Source organism: Diabrotica virgifera, chromosome 5, assembly GCF_917563875.1.
Source record: "Diabrotica virgifera virgifera chromosome 5, PGI_DIABVI_V3a".
Taxonomy (NCBI): domain Eukaryota; kingdom Metazoa; phylum Arthropoda; class Insecta; order Coleoptera; family Chrysomelidae; genus Diabrotica; species Diabrotica virgifera.
In genome coordinates, this window is record NC_065447.1 from 225675085 (window position 1) to 225699450 (window position 24366).

Consider the following 24366-nt stretch of genomic DNA (forward strand, 5'->3'; position numbering starts at 1 on the left):
TGTTTCGAAGCTATGGCACAATTATTATTTTATTTTTAAATTAACTAAACATATTAAGTACAATTCAAAGAATATTTAGAAAAAAATTCAATCCAAAATATTGAAAAGTAAGCCATTGGTGACAAATTTTGACAGGTAGCTCACAAAAAAATGGATTTTGCGGTGGACATCAGAACTCGTCACTAGATCATACGAAACAAAAAATTTAAAAAGATTTAATTAGCTTATGAGTTTCACGAGGTCACAACGTCGAGTTTTTTATTTTTAATGATTTTTGAATGTTTGGTATCACTCAGAAATAAAAAAAATGAAATTTTTGGTAAACATTTTGTGAAAATCAACAGATTTATTATTGTTGAACAAAAAATAAGCAAAAAAAGAAAAATATCTCGACGTTGTTACCTCACGAAATGTCTCAAGAAAATCTGTGCAAAATATCAGGTAGATTGGCCGAGTAGTTTTTCAGTTACAATGTCCACCGCATTTGAAAAAGCAGTTTTGAGAAAAATGCATTTAAAGTTTTGACAACTGCATCTTCATCTTCTTATTTGTCTGCCAAACCGTAAAGTGATGCACATTGGAATACGTTTTTTGAATCGAGGAGTAATCTACAAAAGAGAAGGCGAACAGTTGTTTAACGTTTCTCACTACACTCAAGCGTGCTGGCGCGAAGTCGCGGCAAAGCGAGTCGAAGGTAGAGATATTCAACACGCTGTATCTCTGGTAATTTTACTCCGATTATTTTGAATTTTCAGAGAGTATTCTTGAAAGTATCCACTTTTATTTGAAATAATAAAAAAAATTAAATATTTCAGACCATCCCACCCCCTAAGAAAGATTGGAAGGGTGGTTAAACAAAAAAAGAGATACTTTATAATAAACTATATTTTTTCTTCAGTATTTATTAATTTATATTTAAATGTGGGATACGTGCGTAGCCTTAATAACTCTAACTCAGTCTGCAGCACAAGGATTTGATTGTGATTTTTCTGGATGGTTTGTACCAATTCGCTTCTTCGCCATATTCCTTCCATTCTAAAACAAATTAACATTGAGATATACAATAATGGATGCTATTAAGATAATTAATTAATAATCATTATATTTTAACTAATTAGTACTTTATGATAGCTATTTAAAAAAGATGTAACAAACAAGTTTTTAAGTTTGTTGTTGTCACTTTATTAGTTTTTAAGTACTTTTTGACTTAATCACCTTAATGAAGACCGACAATAGGGTAAGGATAGAAGGAAGCCTAACAGGAAAATTTGAAGTTAAAAGGGAATTAAAGCAAGGAGATCCGCTGCCCACAGCGTTCTTTAATTTCTTGTTGGAGGCAATATTGAAAGACTGCAATATGAACGAAAGGTATGATCTATGACAACAGAAGCCAGGTTCTGGCTTTTATGGACGATGTAGTGCTAATGCAAGAACTGAAAGGAAACTGCTGAGGACTTTCGAACTCTTTGAAACGAAAGCTAAGCAGTATTAATGATCAAAAAACAAAGTATGTATAGTATGGAAATGGGGCAGACCACATATGAAGAAACACAACTAAAGACTACCACAAACAACGAAAGTAATGAGTATTGCTTCAAAAAGGTGACGGAGTTTGAGTATCTAGGACTAACTTTAACAAGTAAAGGGGAAGAAAGCCAAGAAATTGAGAAGCGAGTTTCGAGAGAAAGGAAGACTGTCGGAGCCCTAAAAAAACTACTAAGAGCAAAAAACATCTCCAGAGAGGCAAAATTGAGACTATACCGAACAGTGATCTAGCCCAGTCCTTTAGGGAAGCGAAATATGGCTTAGATCCAGGGCCGTGCGGTGCTATGATGCGGTGAGGCGGTCGCATCAGGCGGCATCACAAGAGGGGCGGCATAATTAGTAAAATGAAAATACATTAAAATGGATAACAAATGGTGTGCAAAATATAAAATTTAAAAAATATCCTATGGCGTGTTTCACTCGAGTTTAAAGAGTAACCATGTGACTTTGCAAACTTAGTTTTAAAAGTGAAAGCGTCTTCTTCTACAGAAACAACAACCTTTTTTGTATTATACAAGAACTTTACACTTTTTTCCTGGTTCCACAAAGTGTTGTTAAGTTCTGAAAAACCATGTTTTTCAACTAACTCTAAAACCGTTAAGCGATACTAGATGGTAAAGTCGAACAGATGTAATGAAACCTTCAAGATTTCAATTTTGTGAAATATAAGTATTCGAAATAATAGAAGAAGTCAACAAAGATACAGAAACTAAGGTCAAAGCACGAGGATTAGCAAAAAATATTAAAAATTATAAATTTATATGCGGTAAAGTTCTTGGGCATGATATTTTTATTTCATAATAAATTCAGTCTCGAAGATGTTGCAACATGTAACTATAAATTTGTCGGATTGGGTAAAAAGTCAGAAATAATAAAATAGTATATTATGCAACGAGCATTTAATGATGGTCATTTTGAAGAGAGTATGAGGGATAAGAAACGAGCCGTGAGTACGAGCTTCATAATGATAATTAAATGCAAGTTGTATACACGATTTTTTCTATGATCATTCACAACAAAAAATATTATGAGTAGTAATTGCACAAGAACTCTAAAATTTTCGAATTTTTTCCGAATGACACTTTGACAGTTTTAATTTCACGACCCGAAGGGGAGTGAAATTATGTCAAAGTGTCACGAGGGCAAAAATTCGATAATAATTTTAAACGTGTTCAAAACCAAAATTTTATTGTAATTTATTTATGTAAGTACAAATTAGTGCAATTAAACACACAGTTGTTATAAATATTTGACGGTTGAAAGTCATCACTTTTATAATTTTTAAAACATTAATTGTCATTAATGTCACTGAATGTATTTTTTCGTAGCAACGAAGGGCATCTGACGTAATATACTTGACGACGGGATATTACATCAAAAATTATCGGATATAATATCACAAGAGAGTGAGAATAAATTGAAAATAATGCGACAGTTTTTCGAAAATTTGTTGTCTGGCAATAGACAACAATGTCTATTGCTACAATGACAACAAATTTGAGTAAAAATGAAGCATTATTTTCTTATTTATTCTTACTGTCGTGTGATATTCGTAAGATTATTTTTTAATACGTATATTATGGATATTTTCTTAAATGTGACAGTTGTCAAAACTAGGAAACTGGTTGCCATAAACAGAAACAATCTACTTAAAAAAATCTTAAAATCCTTTATACAGGAAATTTTTCCTCGTGGATTTAAAAAAATCTATCGGTAATTTTCTACAGTAGATAATTCTCAGTATAATTTTAATCTGATTGGACAGAATTAAACACGTGATCAAATATCTTACTATACGATTGGAAGTTAAAATCATGAAAAAATAATCAGTTTAATTTTTATTTCTGTAGCTTTCTATTGGTCAGAATCTCCTATGAATGTAATAATCAAATTTATTATTTTTGTAACTTAAACAAATTAAGTAGTTTGACAGTTTGTTTACATATTGAGAACTGTCAAAGCGTATGTATTTGACTCGCCATTGGTCACTGCGCGTGTACCACCTTTATCGCGAATGCCATATCGCGATTCTATTGGTTAACAATCTGTATCTTAATGAAAATCTGTATCATAATGAAGTTCATTATGATACAGGTAGTGACATCATAATTGATATATTATAGTATGAGAATAGAAAAACAAATTAAAAGTTACAGACAATCTGGCTATGACCAAACGAAAATTACTGCTAATGAAATTGTAGAAAATCTTGATATAAGCTCCGAATTTCCAGCGGAAAATGAAATTCGAGCAAGGAGAAAAAAGCGTCAATTTGATTACGAAAAATCTATGGATGAGCTTTTAACAGAAGAAGATAAATTTAAAATAAATGTTTTCATCTATATTTTAGACATTGCCAATAATTCTTTGATTGGTCGATTTTCGCTTCTAGAAAATCATAAATAAATAAATGTTTAATGATATTTTTAAATTGAGGGAAATAAATGATAAAACACTAAAACAAATATTGTATGAATCTTCATTTAATACTTTTAATAGAAAAAGAATCGAATATACAGGCAAATGATCTTCTATTAGAAGAATTGCGTGATATATCCCAAATGATAACATACTCCATGAAACCTTTAGAAGTTTTGAACTATTTCTGTATACCCAAACGTAGTTGTATCGCTAAGAATTTTATTAACACTCCCTGTCTCGGTAGCTAGTGGGGAAAGAAGTTTTTCAAAATTAAAAATTAATAAAAACTAATACGAAGCTCCATAAGACAAACAAAACTAAAAAAAGTTAGCACTCATTTCAATAGAGTCCTCACTAGCTGCTACTTTAGACTATACCAATCTGATTGACGAATTTGCCAAAATTAAAGTCAGAAGGGTAAAACTGTAATTTTTGTAAATTTAATGTTAATACGTATTTCATTTAATTTAAATTATGCATTGTTTTTAAAATAAAAGTGTGTTCATGTTGTGCAGTTGCATTTAATAAAAATAAAAGTTAAGTTTTAATTATATTTAAGGGGCGACATTTTGAAAACTTGCATCATATTGAAAAGATATACCGCACCTTTGTTCAGATCGTCAGAACAAAGAGACTTGGTTGGTTAGGTCATCTTGCGAGAATGGCGGTGAGGTGTGGGGATACGGCATAAATATGCGTTTTAAACCCAGTATATGTATGTAAATAAGAAGATTGGAAAGTAGGAATCATACTTCCTATGTACAAAGGGGGAGACAAAAGACTGCGAAATAGGAGCATAACAGTTTTAAATGTCTACAAGATATTAGGAATTATATACAGCCGCCTGGAATCTTATTCGGAAGAAATGATTGGTGAATAGCAATGTGGTTTCAGACCAAAGAGTCAATTATAGACCAAATACATATGTTAAGAAGTATACATGAAAAATATGTTGAATATAATATACCAATTTACAATTTGTATGTCGATTTCAAACAAGCGTTTGATGGAGTAGATCGGCAGAAGATGTTAAAGCAACTATCTATGTTAGGGATACCCAGTAAGTTAGTTAAACTTATAAAAATGACTCTGGAGGGTTCCAAAGCTATGGTGAGAATAGATGGAGATATGGCAGAGGCATTTGATATTGACAATGGAGTTAGGCAAGGTGATACCTTATCAATAACACTTTTTAATTTAACTTTAGAAGCTGTTGTTAGCAAATTGGATTTGAACGGCTGTATTAATACAAGATCTATGCAAATATGCGCATATGCGGATGATGTTTCTATGATAAGCCGCAACAAAAGGATATTAAGCGAAAAAGCTATAGGAGCTGAAACGGGAAGCTGCTACGTTTGGTCTATATATAAATGAAAGTAAAACAAAGTATATGGAGTGCACAAAGTCGAACCAACATAAGAATCTGAAGGTAGACAACCATGCCTACGAATATGTCTCCAATTTTCCCTACCTAGGCCCAATAATAAATGACAACAACAATACCAGTCAAGAAATATACAAGCACGGATTCTTAGCGGTAGCGGTAATAAGTGTTTTATGCATACAAAGACTTAATAAAAAGTAAGTTACTGAACCGTGAATCCAAGCTTAGAATTAACAAAACAGTAATTAGACCAGTGGTCACATATGGATGTGAAACTTGGACCCTCTCAACCACTGATGAAAATCAACTAAGAATATTTGAGCGCAAAATACTAAGGAAGATATCTGGACCAACACATTGCAGCGATGGTTCGTGGAGAATTAAAATGAACCGCGAGCCGGATGAACTAATGCAGAGCGCACATATTGTTAATTTTTGTAAATAGTCCAGGAACCGAAGCTTTTCACCTCGCAATTTTTACAGAAGAGATCGATTTGCTTGAAAATTTGAGAGTAAGTGGTAGATAGTCCAAGGATCAAAATCTATATGATGCCGAAAGGCGCTTTTACCATGGGGGTGGTTGCCACCTTATCTCGGGGGTGGACATTTTTTATTATATTTTGACCACAAAAGTTGATAAAACATTCATTCTAAGCAAAAAATATTCTATACATTTTTTTGATAAAATTAATAGTTTTCGATTTATTCGCTATCGAAAGTGTTAGAGTATATCGAAAAAATCAATGTTTTTCGATATACTCGTTTACGATTCACTTAATTTTTGCAGTAGAAATTTTTTTTTAAACCAAGTTCTTGGGAATTAAATAACCTACAATTTCGTATTGAAACATTTTTTCGTATCTCTGATACTAATCTTTCTATTTTGAAGAAAATGGCATTTTTTACCAAACTACAAAAATTCGTTATTCGCTTTTAACTCCAGTTTTTAAAAACTAATCATTCTAAGCCAGTCAAACTTCTAGAATCTATTAATAATACATAAATAAAGAAGAATGAATAAGGCCAATGATTAAAAACACCGCTAACTTGCATTATTCTGCTTCCAATTGGATGTCCCTTTTTTTTTCAAAAAAATATATTGATTTTTTAACCGTAACGTTTTTATTTTTTATCTTAGAAAGTTTGGTTAAAAAGAATTTTGTAGGATTTTACAAGATCTACAAGACTGTTAACATTAAATCTTTTTAAAATCCTCAGTCGCAAAAAGAGGTGACTTTGAAAGGGTTGGTAAAGGTGGTTTTTGCATGTTATTACAATAATTGCAAGTTTTAATTGTCAATAGCTCACTTAACTTTTGTCGTAGAAAAAATTTATGCAAAGCAGTTTCTTGGGAATTAAATAGGCTACAATTTCATATTTAAACATTTTTTCGTATCTCTGATGATAATCTTTGTATTCTGAAGAAAAGGCCATTTTTTCCAAACTACAAAAATTTGTTATTAGCTTTTAACTCCATTTTTTTAAAAACTAATTATTCTAAGCCGGTCAAACTTCTAAAACCTATTAATAATACATAAATAAAGAAGACCAAATAAGGTCAATGACTAATTTTAATTAGGGTGGTGATTAGGGGGTTGCTTCCGATAACTTTTTCGCTGAAAAAAATAGGGACTGACATTCTTTTCATTATGTCACTTAATTTTTGAGCTAGAGATTTTTTTTTATTTCTGGAGATAGATATTTTTAAATACTTTAAATTAGTTTCAACAAGTTATCCTCGAAAAATGCATAGTTTCCCCGTCTTTTGACTTTGAAACTACAATATTTAGCATTTGATGAAGAAGAGCCAACATATAATTAAGTATAGCGCGATTACTATTGGTCTTAAAGAAAATTGATAAAAATCTGTTTTGTTTATTTTTTGAAAAGCTACATTTTTGTTAAGTAAAGTTGTTTTGATAAAAGAAAAACTTTTGGAGTTATTAGCAGAAAACTGATTAAAACATTGCTTTTTTCGATATAAAACTAACACTTTCGATAGAGAATAAATCGAAAACTATTAATTTTATCAAAAAAATGTATAGAACGATTTTTCCTTACAATGAACGTTTTTACCAACCTTTGCGGTCAAAATATAATAAAAAATTTCCACACCGGGATGGGGTGGCAATTACCCCCATGGTAAAAGCGCCTTTCCGTATCATATAGATTTTGATCCTTGGACGATTCACTACTTATTCTCAAATTTTCAAGCAAATCGAGTCATTCTGTAAAAATTGCGAGGTTTTGTCGTATTTTAAGCTTCATTACTTGGACTAAAAGTCTCAAACTAAGCTGGCTTGGTCACTTAGAAAGAATGCCAGATAATCGAGCTGTGAAAGTAATCCGGAGATGGAAGCCCCAAGGAAACAGAACAAGAAGAAGGCCCCGTAAAAGATGGATAGACGACGTAGAGGGGGAAATTAAAACCATGAACATCAGGCAGTGGCGAAGGAAAGTATCCGACAGGGCAGAAGGGAAGAACATTGTTAAGCAGGCCAAGACTCACAAAGGGTTGTAGCGCCATTAGAAGAAGAAGAATATGTATGTAAATAAACTTACCTGACTTTGCAAGTTTCGGATTCTCTGACTTCCAATTCTGCATCGTGTTTAAGTTTCAGAGCACAAACATCGATATTTAGTTCCTGGATAGTCTTGTCCAGGTGTTGGTTGTGATCCCTATATGTCTGAACTTGTCTTTCTACGCTCGCTAACGTTTCCTTCTTTTCTCGCATATTGTTCTCGAAAATGGCTGCGATTACTTCCATTTCTTGTTCCAAGGAGTCGATTTCTTGTTTGCGACCTCTGCTCTTGCACTTCATGTAAGTTTGCATGTCACGTAAAAACTAAAAAGAAGAGTGAACCGTAATTTAAGAGGCTACATCAGCACGACATCAATATTAATTCGAGAGATAGGAGAATTCGTTTTTCGAAAATTCTGCGAACCTTTGGCAACAGTGCGTCGGCAGTAAGTGACACTATCAAAGACAAAGGCCCAATATTGTGATAATATACATTGTGATGACGGTGATTATTTCTCTATGTTGGCAAATCAGTCAGAAGTTTGATTTCTTGTATTAGATAATCGATTTTAGTAGTTCCAATGTGACACAAAATCTAGGCATGGGATAAAAAATTTTATTTGAAGAAAATGTATTTTTTTGTCTTTCTTAATCGCGGTACAGGCTCCTTTTTTCAATATTTTATTTAGTTATAGAGTAATTTCCACATAGGTACTAACATATTTCTCAAATTGGGCTATGTACCGTCATTCTTTGCTATATAGACAAAATATTCAAAATTAAAGCTGCAATCTTGCAACGCGTTTTCCATATTGATGACGCGCTGATGTAGCCTCTTAATAATACATTTTACCGGAATAAATTATTAATAGATAATACGATATAATCAAGCGTTCGTCCTATATCCAATTCTTGTTAAACCTTTTTGATCATATTTCCTACCGTCATTTTGTATTTTGATAAAATCAATGTCAACTCGGTTGGAATTACGAGTATATTGTAGACATGTAGACATTTTTTATTATCTTCAATTTCAGTAATAATAACTTTTTTGTAAAAGCTTATTGTTTTTGATTTATACGTGAGAAACCGATTTAAAACATGCATGTTTTTACGAAAAAATAAAATCTTTGGTCTTTAATAACTCAAAAAGTGTTGATTTATCTTAATGACTTTATATAACAAATTTTGCTTATAATTTGTCCCTCTATCGACTTATGGTATTATTTTTAATACAATAATTTTCACCCCTGAGAAGGGGTGGCATCCACCCCAGGGTAAAAGCGCAAGTTAGCATCATGTCACCTTTGTTCCTTCAGGTATCCTCTAATTACTCACCAATTTTCATGAAAATCGATGGAGGTTCAACGAAATCGGAGGTGAAAATCTTCAGTGACTGCACTACATCTAAGGCGTGCTACCATCGGTACATAATTCGCAAATATTTTACGGTTATCCCCACTTTTTCTGTCTTTACACGGCAAATTACGTGTAGTAAAATTCTCACTGGTATGGATATGTAAACTTTACTTGACAATGTTATCATTAACTTTAAACATGACTTTTGAATGTTATTGGATAACTGTTACTTCTATAAATTAATTGCCTTAATTATTAATTCAGTTAATTAATATGATAATTTTTTCACTAACTATGTATTCAGTGATTGTAATAATTTATTTACTGTACAAAAAAAACTAATAAACAATCGAGAAAAGAGGAAAAGTGATAAAGTGATTTTTTAATAAATAGATTGTTACTATAAAACCCTTACAATTTTGAACATCTTTAATAACAACAAAATACTTGGATTACAGAATATATCCTGGTGTATTCTCTGCTTGGATCTTCCATAAATAATAAACAATAAATAACTTTTTATTAAGTTCACGTCTTAAATCAACTATTTATCAAAAATACACTATCAATATTATTTAATAAACAACTCAAAATATTCTCGATGCCATGTCAAATATTTAAAATTGTCACTGTCTGACTGACAATATGCTGACAATATTATATTCGACTGAGTGCGTTGTATGACAAAGATAGATTTGGAAAATATTACCACGGGCATTGTGTTCATTTTTTTCGAAACCTGAAAAAAACCAATAAGTATTTTTGAAAAATTTAAACGCAGAATTAAAGACTAAATTATTACAGAGGGCCGAAAGTCCCTTAGAATAAATAAAAAGTTTATTTTGAATGATATGTTTGAAATTAAAAATCACACTAAATGTTCTCTTAGTTTTTCACCCCTGTAACTTATTAAAATAAATATTATAGAAGTTCTCAGGGACTTTCGGCCCTCGCTAATAACGCAATCTTTCATTCTGCGTTTAAATTTTTCAAAAGTACTTATTAGTTTTCTCAGGATTCGAAAAAAAATGAATCCCATTTGAATAGCATTGGAGCAGAAACTACGTACCCACCCCCTTAATGAATTTTACAACGTCAGGTTCTCCAAAACTTCCATACAACTCAAAGTTATAACGCCTGAGCCACAAACCTTGTTCTTTTATGCCTTCATATGCTTTTGCGGTTATTAGCGTAAATACTTCAAAGTTCACTGTATATGGACTGATAAGTCCAATATAAAAGATATTGTCATCCGCGGCAAGCCTCTATTTTCAATACATTTTATGCCACTTTCTTTTCCTTACCTTTTTGATGGATGTTTGATACATGGTCGAAGTTAACAATAAGACTAGCATATTTTCAATTTAAAAAATATATAGGGAATAATCCGATTTTCTTTACATTCCATATTCATATTACAGCGGGCATTTCATTGGCTAGAAGTAGTGACGAGTAGGTATATATTATGACGTCATTATTATATTTGGTGAGATGGTAAATGGTAACTGAAGTCTGTCATTGGAGGTTATATTGGGGGTTAAATATAATGTCAAATTAGATTTCAAATTTATTTAGTTTATATTTTAACGACAATTTATTTTTTAACCGATTCACTTTCCCTTCCCTATACTTTATTGGTCGATTAGGTTTGTAATAGTCTTGTTGTATGGTAGGTTTAGTTAGGCGTTAATTTTAAGACATATTGCTGGCTAAATGGGCACAGCTCCCAAAGGCCATAAAAGAAGAAAAAAAAAACAAAAATCTTACATAACCTTCTATAGGACAACCTGACTTTGACACTTATTTTAAAGATAGTTAGCTTTGTTTCACACTCTTAAATACAAAGAGAAACAGTGTAGCCGGTAGCTGCTGTGGTAAATACCTACATGAATATGTTTTTTTGTTTCGCAACAGAGCTTTCCTGCTAAACTTGACGCTAGTGAAAAAACTAATAAATGCGGAAAAATTCTCCTGGGGTACTGAAATTTACCTTTAAGAGGGTTGCTGTGATTGCGCGCAACGGAAGGATTAAGGCAGGTAAACAAAACGGTATATTGTGATTGCGCGCAGCGGTATATATCAGCAGCTCTAATACCCGAAAGTTAGGTTTGGACCGAAGGGCTAGGTCTTCCTCCTTTGAAAATTGTACTGTATAATATATAATATATTAATTTTTTAATTAATTATGTGCAATTAAATAGCTTACATTTACAAAAAAAAATAAAAAATATTAATTATGAAAGAACATTAAACTATGTAACAAATTTGATAGAGAAATTTAAAAATAAAGAAATATCCAGAATAGAATTTGTTAAAACTATATGTTATAAGGCATGTTCAAATTAAATGTCTACATATGTACATTATTTAATACAATAAATATTAATTATAAAAGAAACACTATTTAGTTTTTTTTATCACAACTATTTCAATGTTATTATCTTAATTTTTTAAAATTAGCAAAATTTCCGTTCAAAACGAATAAGAAGTAAATAAAACTTCCGTTTACTATAGTTTACGACTTTGCGCGCAATCACAGCATACCTTTTTAAATACGTGCGCGCAATTGCACCATTGGCTTAGACACCCTGTTGAGCCTGACCGCTGCGCGCAATTGCAATCTGCCCGAAAAATTTGTTGAATTTGTTTGCCCTCAAGCTAGTACTAGTGGGATATGATGTCATTAAATTTATGACATGCACGTCTAATTGTTTGAATTTAGCTTTATAAGCAGATATTTTTTGATATGGATTTTGTTATACAGTAAGCACCACGCTACTAGATACATGGATAGGTACCTAATTGCTATGCCTCTGGGCTAATCCGGTCCGTTCTCAGATGTGACTTTCATCCCTGTCATGTTACTGTCAAGAAATTATTCAAAATAATTGTTTTTCCATACAGAAAATACGTACATTAATAATATTGTTACTCTGCTTTTAAATTACTTTATTCAAACACCAAGAATATTAAAATTACTTATAAAACTTTTACAACTTTAACAAAATTACAACTTTAAACGTCAAACACAGCTGATCTATTATTTGTCAACTTTCTATGTTAATATTCTGACGTTCTAAACGCCACTAGACATAAAAATACACATTGCAACAAGTGAAGGGTCCAGGACTGTAATAACTCAATGTTCCTATGTATCTAGTACATGGACGTATATCTAGTAGGGTGGCGGTTACTGTATAATAGCATGTTTTTATAATTTTCATGTGATATGAAATTAGTAGAAAAAGAAATATTTACCTTTGTTGCATTAATGTCATTCATTTGCTCGATTAGATCATTAATTGTCATCCTAAGTTTTTTATGTTCCCATTCAGTGGCCATTATTTTTCGTCTAAAAGCCATGTTTTCCCTGATCGTTTTTAATTTCATATTACCAGCTACCTGAAAAGTTAAATAACATCTATTTAGAAAATATCGAATTATTTTTTTAATTCTCAACATTTTACTTGAAATTATTGTTTTCAAAGAATGAATTTCCAATTGAAGTTAAAAAAAAATGGCATATGTATGAAGTCTGTAGACTCAGTAAAAACAGAGTTGTAGCTAATGAAAAGTAGGTTCTTATTAGCCAAATTCCAAATCGAATATTTCAACGTGAAATAACCAAAAAATGAAGCACTTTTCGGTGAAAAATCAACACAAGTGTTTAAAAAAGCTTTATTTTTGTTTTTTTTTTAAGTTTCTAGCATAAAAAGTAAGCAAGTTACTCTCAAAATAAGGTTGGTCCTTTTTTTGGTAAAAAAATCGTGAAAATCACTGAAAAAAAATAACTTTGTAACCGTTGCCTATAGGAAAATTATATTTTCATATTTTAAAAGCTTGCATTTTTTCACAACTTTAAAAAAGTTTTCCTATGACAAATTGGGACGATGTTAGTCACTTTTTTTAATTCACAGCAACTTTCTTTATAACAATTAAGCGTTATTTAAAAGGACATACTTTAAAGTTTAATGTACCAAATTCGAAAAAATTGCCTTTTAAAGGAATAGCCCACAAAGCCTCAAAATGTGGTCCTCAAAACCGGCCAGCTTTGAAACTCGTGCGTGCGTTGGAAGGAGAAGGAGCTCTGGTTCTTGTTCATGGATTTCGAAGTTTCTTTTTTAATTTGTATGTAATTTTTGCGTACATTACGAATATTATTCATTATTTAAATACATCAATTGTTAAATAAGCCATTTAATTTGTTTAAAAATTTTTTAGCAATATTTTGAGGTAATTTTTATTATAAAACTTAAATACTTATGATTTAGATATACTTCTTCAATAAACTTCGTAAACAATTTATTTATAATAGATTTTATGAGAAATCAAATTATCATATTCAATTATTCCTAAAAATAATAGATGTTGGTTTATGTATTGTTTTGGAAAGAAAATTTCAAATAAACTAAATTTTATTTCTTGCTAAACATGCTATTAAATGAACGAAATACTGAAGTCATAAAATGAACTATTTTACTAATCGCTTTGAAATTTTGAGTATATTTTAAGCCCAAGAAGACCCAACATTCGATTTAATATGAAAGTTCTAAGTTGATTTTTAAAAAAGTTATTAACATTTATAAAAAACCGAAATTTATGACTTAATGACTTATTTTACAATTTTTTAGCAAAAATAAGGATAGAAATATTTTAAAGGTTTTCTATAGGAAAAATTTGAAAAATATGTTATTGTACTTATTTTTATGTTGTAGCAATTTTTGAAGTTATACTTCTTTAGGCGCGTTGGGAGCAAAATATGTGCGCAAATTCATCAAAAGTCTTGGTCCTGAGCGCAGCTCAAACGTTATACGGGCTCTGATTGGGTAATTACAATGACCTGTCAACAATTGTTCAATATGTCGGTTATTTTCTTAATACGTCAATGGTTATGGGTAAACAAATGTTGTGTATATTAGTTTTTATTGTTGTCGAGGACACAGACAAAAGCGAGTTTATAATTGTAGTGACTTTTTAAATAGTTTTTAAAAGTAACAGGTAAATGTTTCAGTATTGTAATAAGTAAAAAGTTATATAGGTACTTACTTATTTGGAAAATGTTACATTACCTACCTAGTAGGTAATGCTTTGATTTACATAATTTGATTACCAACAAAATTTCTACCAATCTTCATCTAATATATTGTTTTCTTACTCTATGTTTTGTTGTATTTTAATATTTTAATTCCACAAAAATCAAACTAATTTAATTAAATTCAGAACTGTCAAACAGTAAAACGTTAAGTTGCCCTATCTTCCCACATGACAGATATGTGTAATTGGGTAAATGAGTAGAGGCTTCTATTACAAATCTAAGGGCCCTAAAATGCCCGGGTTCGAATCCCAATGCAAGTTTTTATTTTTTAATTTTTTTTACACATTTTATGATTGTAAGTATATTTGTTATATAATTTTTTTTCAGAAAATGCGTATTTAGATAAAATTTTTGTCAACAATTATTATTGTTCAGAAATCATTTCTTTGTGGCATTTTTCAATGTGTTTGTGTGTGTTTTATTTTTTTAATTTTTGGTATTGTTTTAATAAAAATTTTTGGAAAGTAGGAAGTATTAAAATTACTTTAATATTTAAATAAAATATAAATAAACTGTTTAAAGTACATTATATCAATTTCGTTGAAATCACATAGTAGAAGTATAACTTCTTACGTGCGTACAAAGTACACACACATTCTTTTTTTTAACAAGTTCTCTCAGAAATGTTTTGTTTCTTTTTGCAAACGTTTGTATTTTCACCTTTCTTTCACACTTACAATCCGGCCTTTAGCCATGAGTCACTTACTTTAATCAGTGCATTGATCTGTTCTATTTCTCTTTTGGGTACCAGTACAGCATCTTTAAAGTCGGCTAGATCTCCAGTTAGAGGAATTTCCACCAAGCCTCTTCGTAAAACTATCTGAATCTGAATATTATGCATCAAATACAGGTAATCGGTTTTGCATTTCCTGATTTCACCGCCTAACCTGATGTTCTTTTCTTTTTTATATGTCAACCGTTTTTGACAGCTCGCAATGGTTGTTTCACCGTCAGTAATTTGCATCTGCGCTGCTTTTACCTACAAATATTTAAAAGTCAAGCATTTAAAAACCATCTACATTACCAAATACCTTAGGAACAAGCGGGGTTTGTAAAGGGTAAAGGTACACGGGAACAAATCCTGAACTAAGACAACTCATTGAAAAGTCTAGAGAATTTCAAGCACCTATGATTATATGCTTCTTCGTTGACTACCAAAAGGCATTTGATTGTGTAAGCTGGATAAATCTGTGGTCCATTTTAATAGAAATGGGCACACCAATGCACCTGGTGACACTTATTAAAAATCTCTACCAGTCCAATATAGCACCAGTACGACTAGATCAGAAGTTCTCAAACCAATTCAAGACCGAGAGAGGTGTTAGACAAGGATGCATGTTGTCACCTGACTTATTCAACATTTATGGTGAGCATGTCATGTGGATGGCTTTAGAAGGATGGGCCGATGGAGTAACAGTAGCTGGTAGGAAAATCTCAAATTTAAAATTTGCTGATGACACTATACTTATAGCAGCAAATGAGCAAGAAATGTTTGATCTCCTGCGAAGAGTTAAGTACGAAAGCAATAAAGTCGGTCTGAAATCAATAAAGCTAAGACAAAAATAATGGTGGTCGACAGATTCGACACTATTCAACTGACTAACATGTTACAGGAATACCAGATAGTAAACACCTTTGTCTATCTCGGGTCTAACTATCTTACAAATTGGTCAAAATCTGTTTGTATTTATACAGATGCATCCAAAAGTTCAAATGGTACTGGTTGTGCCTTTTATATTCCAGATAAATTTATAGAAAAAACGTTTAAACTGTCCTCAAATTTCTCCATTTTTACTGCCGAGGCTGCGGCGGTATATGAGGCTTTATGAGGCAGTAATTTTATCTGATTCATTATCTGTGCTTACTGCTATTCAAACACCTCAACTACCTTGTAGTACTTCTAATCCATACATTTTCTTAATAAAAAAAATCTTATTTGAAATTATTAAACACACCCAAAAAATAAAACTTATGTGGATCAAAGCACATTCAGGACTTACACATAATGAACATGTAGACTGTAGACCAATTAGCTAAAAATTCCCTCATCCATGGAACAGTAACCAAATATCAGCCCTGCATTCTAGATGCTTTTGTTTGTTTAAGAACTGAACAGATGAAGAACTGGAAAACACACTGGGAAAGGTACTGTAACATATCAACAACACAATACAGTTTGATACAACCAATTATTCAGGAAAAACCTTGGTATAAGAATTTCACCATCCCTCGTAAATACATATCCACCATCAGTAGAATTAGATTTGGACATGCATGTTATCCTGCACATTTATTTAAAATAAACATATTAGATTCAAATATTTGTCAAGAATGTGCGGTTAAAAGTGACTTGAACCACATATTTTTTGAATGCAAGAAGCATAAACACCTAACCAATCACCTAATTAAAAGAATTATAGAGCAGAACATCTCACCCCCTGTAAATATTCTCTTTATTCTGTCACTGAATAAAAAGAAAATTTTTGACTGTTTGGTACCTTTCTTGTCGGATAGTAAAATATTATTGTAATTAGTTCTAGGTATTTGTAAAATATGTTTAAAAAAATATTAAAAAAAAAATAAAAAAAAGAAACAAAAAACAAAAAAAAATGATTAAATTAAAAAAAATCTACTATCTAAAATAATCTAATCACAAAAAAATACAAAAAAAATAAAAAAAAATTTAAAGAAAAAAATTACTAAGAGGATTTAAACCTCCGAGGGGTTGAACCGGGTTGACATCGTAGCGACAAAAGAAAAAAAAAACAAAAACAAAACGAAAATTTAAAAAAAATACAAAAAAGAATGCATTTATTTTAATATTAACATTACATAATATTTTTATTTGTAAAATGTATACACTATGTGTTCTTGATAAACATTAACGCCCGGTTTCCGAAAGGATGATCATCTCAAAAATTATGTAATCGACGATTAACAATGGATTAAATGCGTCAGAAACGTCAAACAAACTAGTTTTAACAACAGTAGATCACCTGACAAAAGATTAATCGCTTGTTAAAAGCCGATCATAAGTGTTTTGAGTCTCTGAAAGGTCGATTAACCAGTTTCGCTTGTCAAACGGCAGTAAAAATGTACTGTTACCTAATATGAGATTATCCGTCGATTAACGGGCTGTTAAGAGTTTTTTAGTTTCTTAATTACTGTAATTAACAAATACCGGGAAAAAATTGTCAAATAACACATATATAAATGAGATAAATCATATTATTCAATAAACATAAGTTTTTTTATGGAAGAAATAATTTAAAAAATTTATTTAACTTGCAAAACATGGATATCTCGAACATTTTTGTATATTTGATTATATAGTTTATATTTTTTTCGTTTAAAAATGTAAGATAACAACGATGCTAGACTCAAAGAGCTATTTTTTGAGAGGCCAGAGCTCTAAAAAGCAGAACATAATAATAATAGCGATGTAAATAAGAGGGAAAACGTGTGTGAAATTATAGCAGTTAACTTTGAAGACAATAAAACAGCCGGTAAATAAATTAAAAATAAATACAAAAAGTAATTATATAGACCAAAAATAAAAATATGAGTATAAAATATTATAGATCATAAATAAACTGCTTTATATCTCCAAATCTCATCACAAAAATTTAATGCGTTTTATTCTTTTTGAAATTATCTAGCCTCATTTTTAAAATGCTATCATTCAATTCTTGCTCCAAACAAAAGTGACAGTACGTAAGAGAGAATGCACCTTTAGAGATACAAAGATACAAGTTTGAATTTAGAGGTTAATATAAATTGAAATTTTGAAGGATAACAGTCAATTGTGACAGTATCGATAACAAATTGTATGTCAGATCATCGATTACATGATCTATGATCGTGTAATTTTACAATAATTGGCGTTTGAGAAACCCATCACTGGTTAACAGTTGATCAAATCTGACAGCCGATTAGATGATCGGAGATTTGAATAACGTTTCGGAAACCGGCTGTAAGTAGTATAATATATTTATTATAATATTTATTAACATAGTATGTACATTAGCTGTAATAAGTAGGTAAATAAGAAGTAAAAAAATTGTAATATTATAATAACCATGTTTTAATAATTGGCAATATCTTTAATACATTTACTTTTGATTGAGACTGGCTGAATGACTAAGTATAAGCCAAAAAAAATCTCGGGTCTAGTATAACTGACGATGGTAACTGTGAAGCAGAAGTTCGAAGACGTATTAGTATGGCAAAAAATGCGATGAGTCGCCTAACTAAAGTTGGGAAAGAGAGATCAATCTCTCAAAATATCAAGATGAGACTGGTGAATGCCCTTGTATTATCAATATTTCTATACGGGGCAGAGACTTGGACTACTGCGCATACCTTGGACAGCTCATAGGACAAACGTTTGCATTCTAAACCAACTCGAAATTAAAACAACGCTGTCTACAATATGCCTGCAACGAATTCTGCAATTCATCGGTCACGTGGTTCGCAGAGGTGACGATAGTTTGGAGAAATTAATTGTTTCTGAAAACGTTACGGGGAGAAGATCAAGAGGGCGATCATCAACTAGATGGTCCGACCAAATTAAGAATTCAGCTAGAAACTCAATCTGCGAAGCTCTTAGAGCAGCTGAACATAGAGACCAATGGAAAAAATTGTTAGGACTATTGGAAGAAATCAATCTGGATTGATCGGGAGCCTCAGACAAGAGAGAGAGAGAGAGAGAGAGAGAGAGAGAGAGAGAGAGAGAGAGAGAGAGAGAGAGAGAGAGAGAGATTTAAAAGTCAACGAAGCATTATTTAATCATTCAAGTTTTTGTAGTTTAATGCTGAGTCCTGCCGTACTCAGAAAAGCTGATTCAATTCAGATTTCGAAACGGATTGGGAACACTAGTAGCTTTGTTTGCCTTCAATGTGTTAACAAAACGAAGCAGAGACATGAATTTATATGTGTATGCATCTTTTATTGATTATCGAAAAGCATTTGAAAGCGTTAACCATCAAAAGATGATCGAAATTCTAAGAAAAACTGGACGAAATTGATGAACAAGACCTGCGAATTATCTCAAAACTATATTGGCACCCAACAGCAACAATTGAAATAGAGCACACAACATCTAAATATATACAAATCAGACGAGGAGTGCAACAGGGTTGTGTCTTATCACCGCTATTATTTAATCTGCATTCGGATTCTATATTTAGAGAAGCATTGGACGAGGACCCATGGTGGAATCAAGATTAAGAGGACCAGCATAGACAACATCAGGTACGCCGATGACACCGTCCTAATAGCAAGCAACGAATATGAACTACAAATGATAATAAATGCCGTAGTTCGTCATAGCGAAATATATGGCTTACACCTAAACGTTTCCAAAACTAAAATTTTAGTATTCTCAAATACACCAATAAACGTACATTTGTATGCCAAGGGACAAATAATAGAGCAGGTATTCACTCATGAACATGAAAACATTTTTTACAAGATCTGACATTAGTCTGGAGCTCAGAAACTGAATGATCAGAATTACGTGTTTTCTGTCTTGCTATATGGCTGTGAAAGTTGGACAATGGACTCTGAAACAGAAAAAAGAATAGATGCCTTGAGATGTATACTGTTATGCTCTGTATTTCTCTCTTGTTATGAGATTGATCAGCAAGTTCTTCTTTTGATTAATTACTTAATTACTTTAATTATTACTTATGTAAAACAAAACCAAGATTAAATTAAATTTTCTAACAAATTTTATTCTCAGGGCTATTTTAATTTTAATGCATTACCTTCGGTTTGTGGCTTCTAGTATCTCTAGTTGCTTACTTCATCCAGGGACAAAACAGGGAAATTAAACACATTCGATGTCATATAAATATAAGTATTTTTTATTTATCCAATATACCATAAAAATAAGATTTAAAAATTATACTAAAATTCAATTCTGTTGCAACTATTTCTCATCTAATAAATTAAGCTTTAATTCTGATATCTCCTTTGTTTTAACAAAAGTTTTATTTAAATAATTCGTTAGACTATTCTTACAAAAATTACTAAAATTTCCTTTTCTCCTTTTGAATTGAATACTTATTATTCTTTAAATTTTGGAATGACTATATTATGCTATAGACTATATACTATAAAACAACTCTCTCCGTTTCATAAAAATTCTGACTAACCTTTTGTTTCTTCTTTACTTCTTCTTCCTGGATTGCGTAGTTCTCGATTCTTCCACACGTGCTCCTAGGATGTAGCGAAAGGTCCTTCTCGTCCAAACTGCTTCACCAACAAACAAACAACGGGACTCGCTCGAAATCTCTATTCAATTTTCTCTCTGCTCGATATCTTGTGCAAATTGATACCCACTGGCTACTCGTTCTAGACAGAAAACAGGAATCTCCTCGGACACAAGGAAAATTAACTTCTCAACTCGGTCAAAGATTTCGTTTCACCATGATTCTGCTCGCAAAGGCCAATTTCACCACTTTACACCGACTTCTCACTTTTTAAAAACAGGACTGTACTCTCCAGATATTCATTACACAGTGCCTATTTTTTCTCTCCTCAAAATCAGACTCAACACTCTCATCCCCACCATCTATCTTTATCACTACATCTATATTTTCATTTCTTAAGAATCAATTTAATTTGTATACAACTTTTCCATTTTGTTAAATTCTAGGAGACACCAAATTACTTTCGTTGTTTCAAAATGCTAAACAAAAAGCCTTATATTCTAAACTCAATAAATTTGTTTACTGCCTATCCTTCTAAGAAACATTTATAAAACGTCATTGTTCATTCCACAGCGAAATAAATGTACTATCTAATTTTTACCGCTCCATTGTTTGAGTCCGTTCCGCGTTCACTTTCCGCGAAAACACTGTTTACTAACTAAATTACAATATTTACAATTTTTGGTCATATACAGGGAGATGAAAATCTATGATCTCGTGGTCTCTGATATAAATTTATTTTCTAAAATTTTCCCATAAAAATTATACAACAATACATACATACGGTTGCTGAGAATTTAATGGGACAGACAGTTTCTAACAATGAGGTACTTCAGCGCATGAACAACCAAAAACAATTACTAAGAATAATCCAAGAAATACTTGGGCCATGTGTTAAGAGGGGAAAGATATAAACTACTTCAAATCATATTGGAAGGTAAAGTACAGCGCAAAAGATCAGTAGGAAGACGCCAGAACTTGTGGCTAAAAGACCTGCGAAGGTGGTTTAACCGCTCATCCGCAGAAATTTTTCGGGCAGCCGTTTCCAAAGCTACAATTGCCATTTGGATCGCCAACCTTCGAAAGGAGACGGGGCAATAAGAAGAAGATAAGTAACTTCCGGTATAACTGAAAGTAGCAAATAGATAAGAAGATTTTCATTAAATAGTTCACTCTTCAAAACCTGTGAATTCCAATTTTCATGATTAAGTTACCTTTAGTTCTCGAAATATTTCTAATAGGCCGTTTATTTGCGTCAGTGGCGGATCTAGACATTTGGTTTGGGATGGGAAATTTGCCTTGGGGGGGGGGGAACTTCCAATGAAACATCAACCAAAAGACATAAAAACGAAAAACCCAAACTACATAAAAGACATAAATAATAACTTATATATGCATTAAGTAAAATAAAGGAGCATGGGCAAGAGATGGAAAACAAAAAGCAATTATTTTCGCTTTAGGTATACTTGGAGAATGTATTCCAAAATAACGAAATGGGAAATAATAATCAAGCCGAAAACGAAGATGATGAAAGTACTGAAATTGATCTGAACAATACTGATCAAGACATAATAAAGCCTACTACTCCTAAAGAGGTAACCAACGTGATCAAAAACAATATCAATCCCAAAAAGGCTCCAGGATTTGACTTAATAACAGGAGAAATACTACAACAATTACCTAGAAAGGCCATCGTAAAAGTCACAAACCTTATAAATGCAGTATTCAGGTTGCAATATGTACCAATAACGTGGAAAACATCTGAATTAATCATGATCCCCAAACCAGGGAAACCAATCAATAATGTAGAATCATACAGACCAATATCTCTGCTAACAATTATATCCAAATTATTTGAGAGGATATTGCTAGCACGAATGCAACCTATACTCGACCACAGGGAAATTGTTCCTTCCCACCAATTTGGATTTCGCAATAAACATTTAACAATAGACCAAATTCATCGAATAACAGATATTATAGAGAGATCTCTGGAGGAGAATAAAATATGCTCAGCTATTTTTCTAGACATAGCAAAAGCATTTGACAAAGTGTGGCACAAAGGCTTGTTACTAAAATTAAAAAGATATCTTCCCATCCAATATGTACATCTAATACAATCATATTTGGAAGATAGAACTTTTAGAGTTAAACAGGAAGGCGAATATTCAGAATTACGACCAATTAAAGCAGGAATCCCACAGGGCAGTGTTCTGGGACCCATACTATATGTTATATAATACTTGTGACATACCTGTTACAGAAAATATTAAACTGGCAACATTTGCAGATGACACTGCAATACTAGCAGTCGGTGAAGCATTCGAAGAAACAACTAGACACCTCCAAAATGCAGTGAACAAAATAAACACTTGGAATAATAAATAGCGCATAAAAATCAATGAAGGGAAATCTGCCCATATCGATTTCACCTACAAAATAATAAATAGTCACCCAGTTAGAATAAACAATAAAATCGTTCCGTACAAGAAAACAGTTAAATATCTAGGGCTACATTTGGATAGCAAATTACAGTGGCAGGAACATATCAGAAAGAAAACTGAAGTACAAGAAGTTATATTGGTTATTAGGTAGAAGCTCACAACTTACAATCAAAAACAAAGTATTAGTTTACAAACAAATGCTCCAACCAGTATGGTCCTATGGTTTACAGTTATGGGGCCGTACTAAATAGTGAGAGTAACTATGCTTGCCTTCAAAGAGTCCAAAACCGAATACTAAGAAACATAGTCAACGCTCCATGGTATATCCGCAACAAAGACCTACATCGGGAACTTCGTATAGCAACAATCAAAGAAGATTGCCAAGGGTCACGAAAAACGACTCCACAACCATACAAACAGCGTTAGAACTTTTAGATTTAGATAATCAAGACCTAGTCCGCAGGCTCAAACGCACCAAACCTTTTGAACGTCAGTTTAAATTCGGGCAGTGAACCTAGCCACAACAGTGATGTGTGCAACAATAATTATTAAATTCTAAGGTGAACCGTTGGGAATACCTAGGACAGTACAGTAGTAGATTAAGTTAAATGTATAATGCTGGTTAGTCTTAGGATTAGGTGCATTGTTAATTTAATAAATAATAATAAAAAAATATGCATTAAGTTCCCTTAATGGTCCTAACTAGCGTGTTTATTGGGTTGAATTTGTAAGTCTGTGGTGTAAGTTTAATGTCAGATAATATATTTTTATGTTTCAACAATTTTTTTTTAATTTTGGACATTTTTAGGGGGGGGGGAATTTCCCCTTTTTTCCTTTCCGTAGATCCGTCACTGATCTGCCTCACCCTGTATATGCGCGTTGTTGACTATAATTAAGCATTCGCATAAAATACGACATGTAATAAAACGAATAAAATTACTTACTTTAATTTCGAACTCTATTCTTGATCTTCTATGTTTGCAGATGAGTCGAAAAGTATGTTCATCGATAGTTGGTGGCAAACCAACAAACTCATCTAAATGGTCTAAAGATTTAAGAAATTCGATACATTCCGTTGTGAGAAGTAAAGATTTTTCTTGAGTTATAAGACACTTGGCCAGTTCTAGAAGAACGGTCTCTGTATTTACTCCCCGAAAACTCGCTCTAGGTCTTCTCCTAAAAATAATATTTATAAAATCAATAGACTAAAAAATGTAGAGCCATAAAAAAGCCACTTAGGATAGCCATGCTGATCGCCAACATCGGGAACGGATAGGCACCGTAAGAAGAAGAAAAAATTTGAGAAATAAATAAACAAACATATCGAACGGTGAAAAATTATAAGAAATACTTTATAAAGACAATAGGATAATCATGG

The 24366-nt window shown here is 31.9% G+C and overlaps 1 protein-coding gene across 2 annotated transcripts in view; it reads right to left on the reverse strand.

The window, feature by feature from the left end:
- Window positions 1–867: 867 nt before the first annotated feature.
- Window positions 868–24366, reverse strand: part of LOC126885294 (cilia- and flagella-associated protein 43) — a 132202-nt gene continuing 108703 nt past the window's right edge. For both annotated transcript variants that reach the window (XM_050651807.1, XM_050651806.1), the window contains exons 16-20: window positions 23933–24164; window positions 15036–15308; window positions 12493–12636; window positions 7916–8199; window positions 868–1035 (exon numbers count right to left, since the gene is read on the reverse strand). In XM_050651807.1, coding sequence (XP_050507764.1) covers window positions 882–1035; window positions 7916–8199; window positions 12493–12636; window positions 15036–15308; window positions 23933–24164 — 1087 coding nt within the window. In that variant the 3' untranslated portion in view covers window positions 868–881. The remainder of the gene's footprint in view (window positions 1036–7915; window positions 8200–12492; window positions 12637–15035; window positions 15309–23932; window positions 24165–24366) is intronic.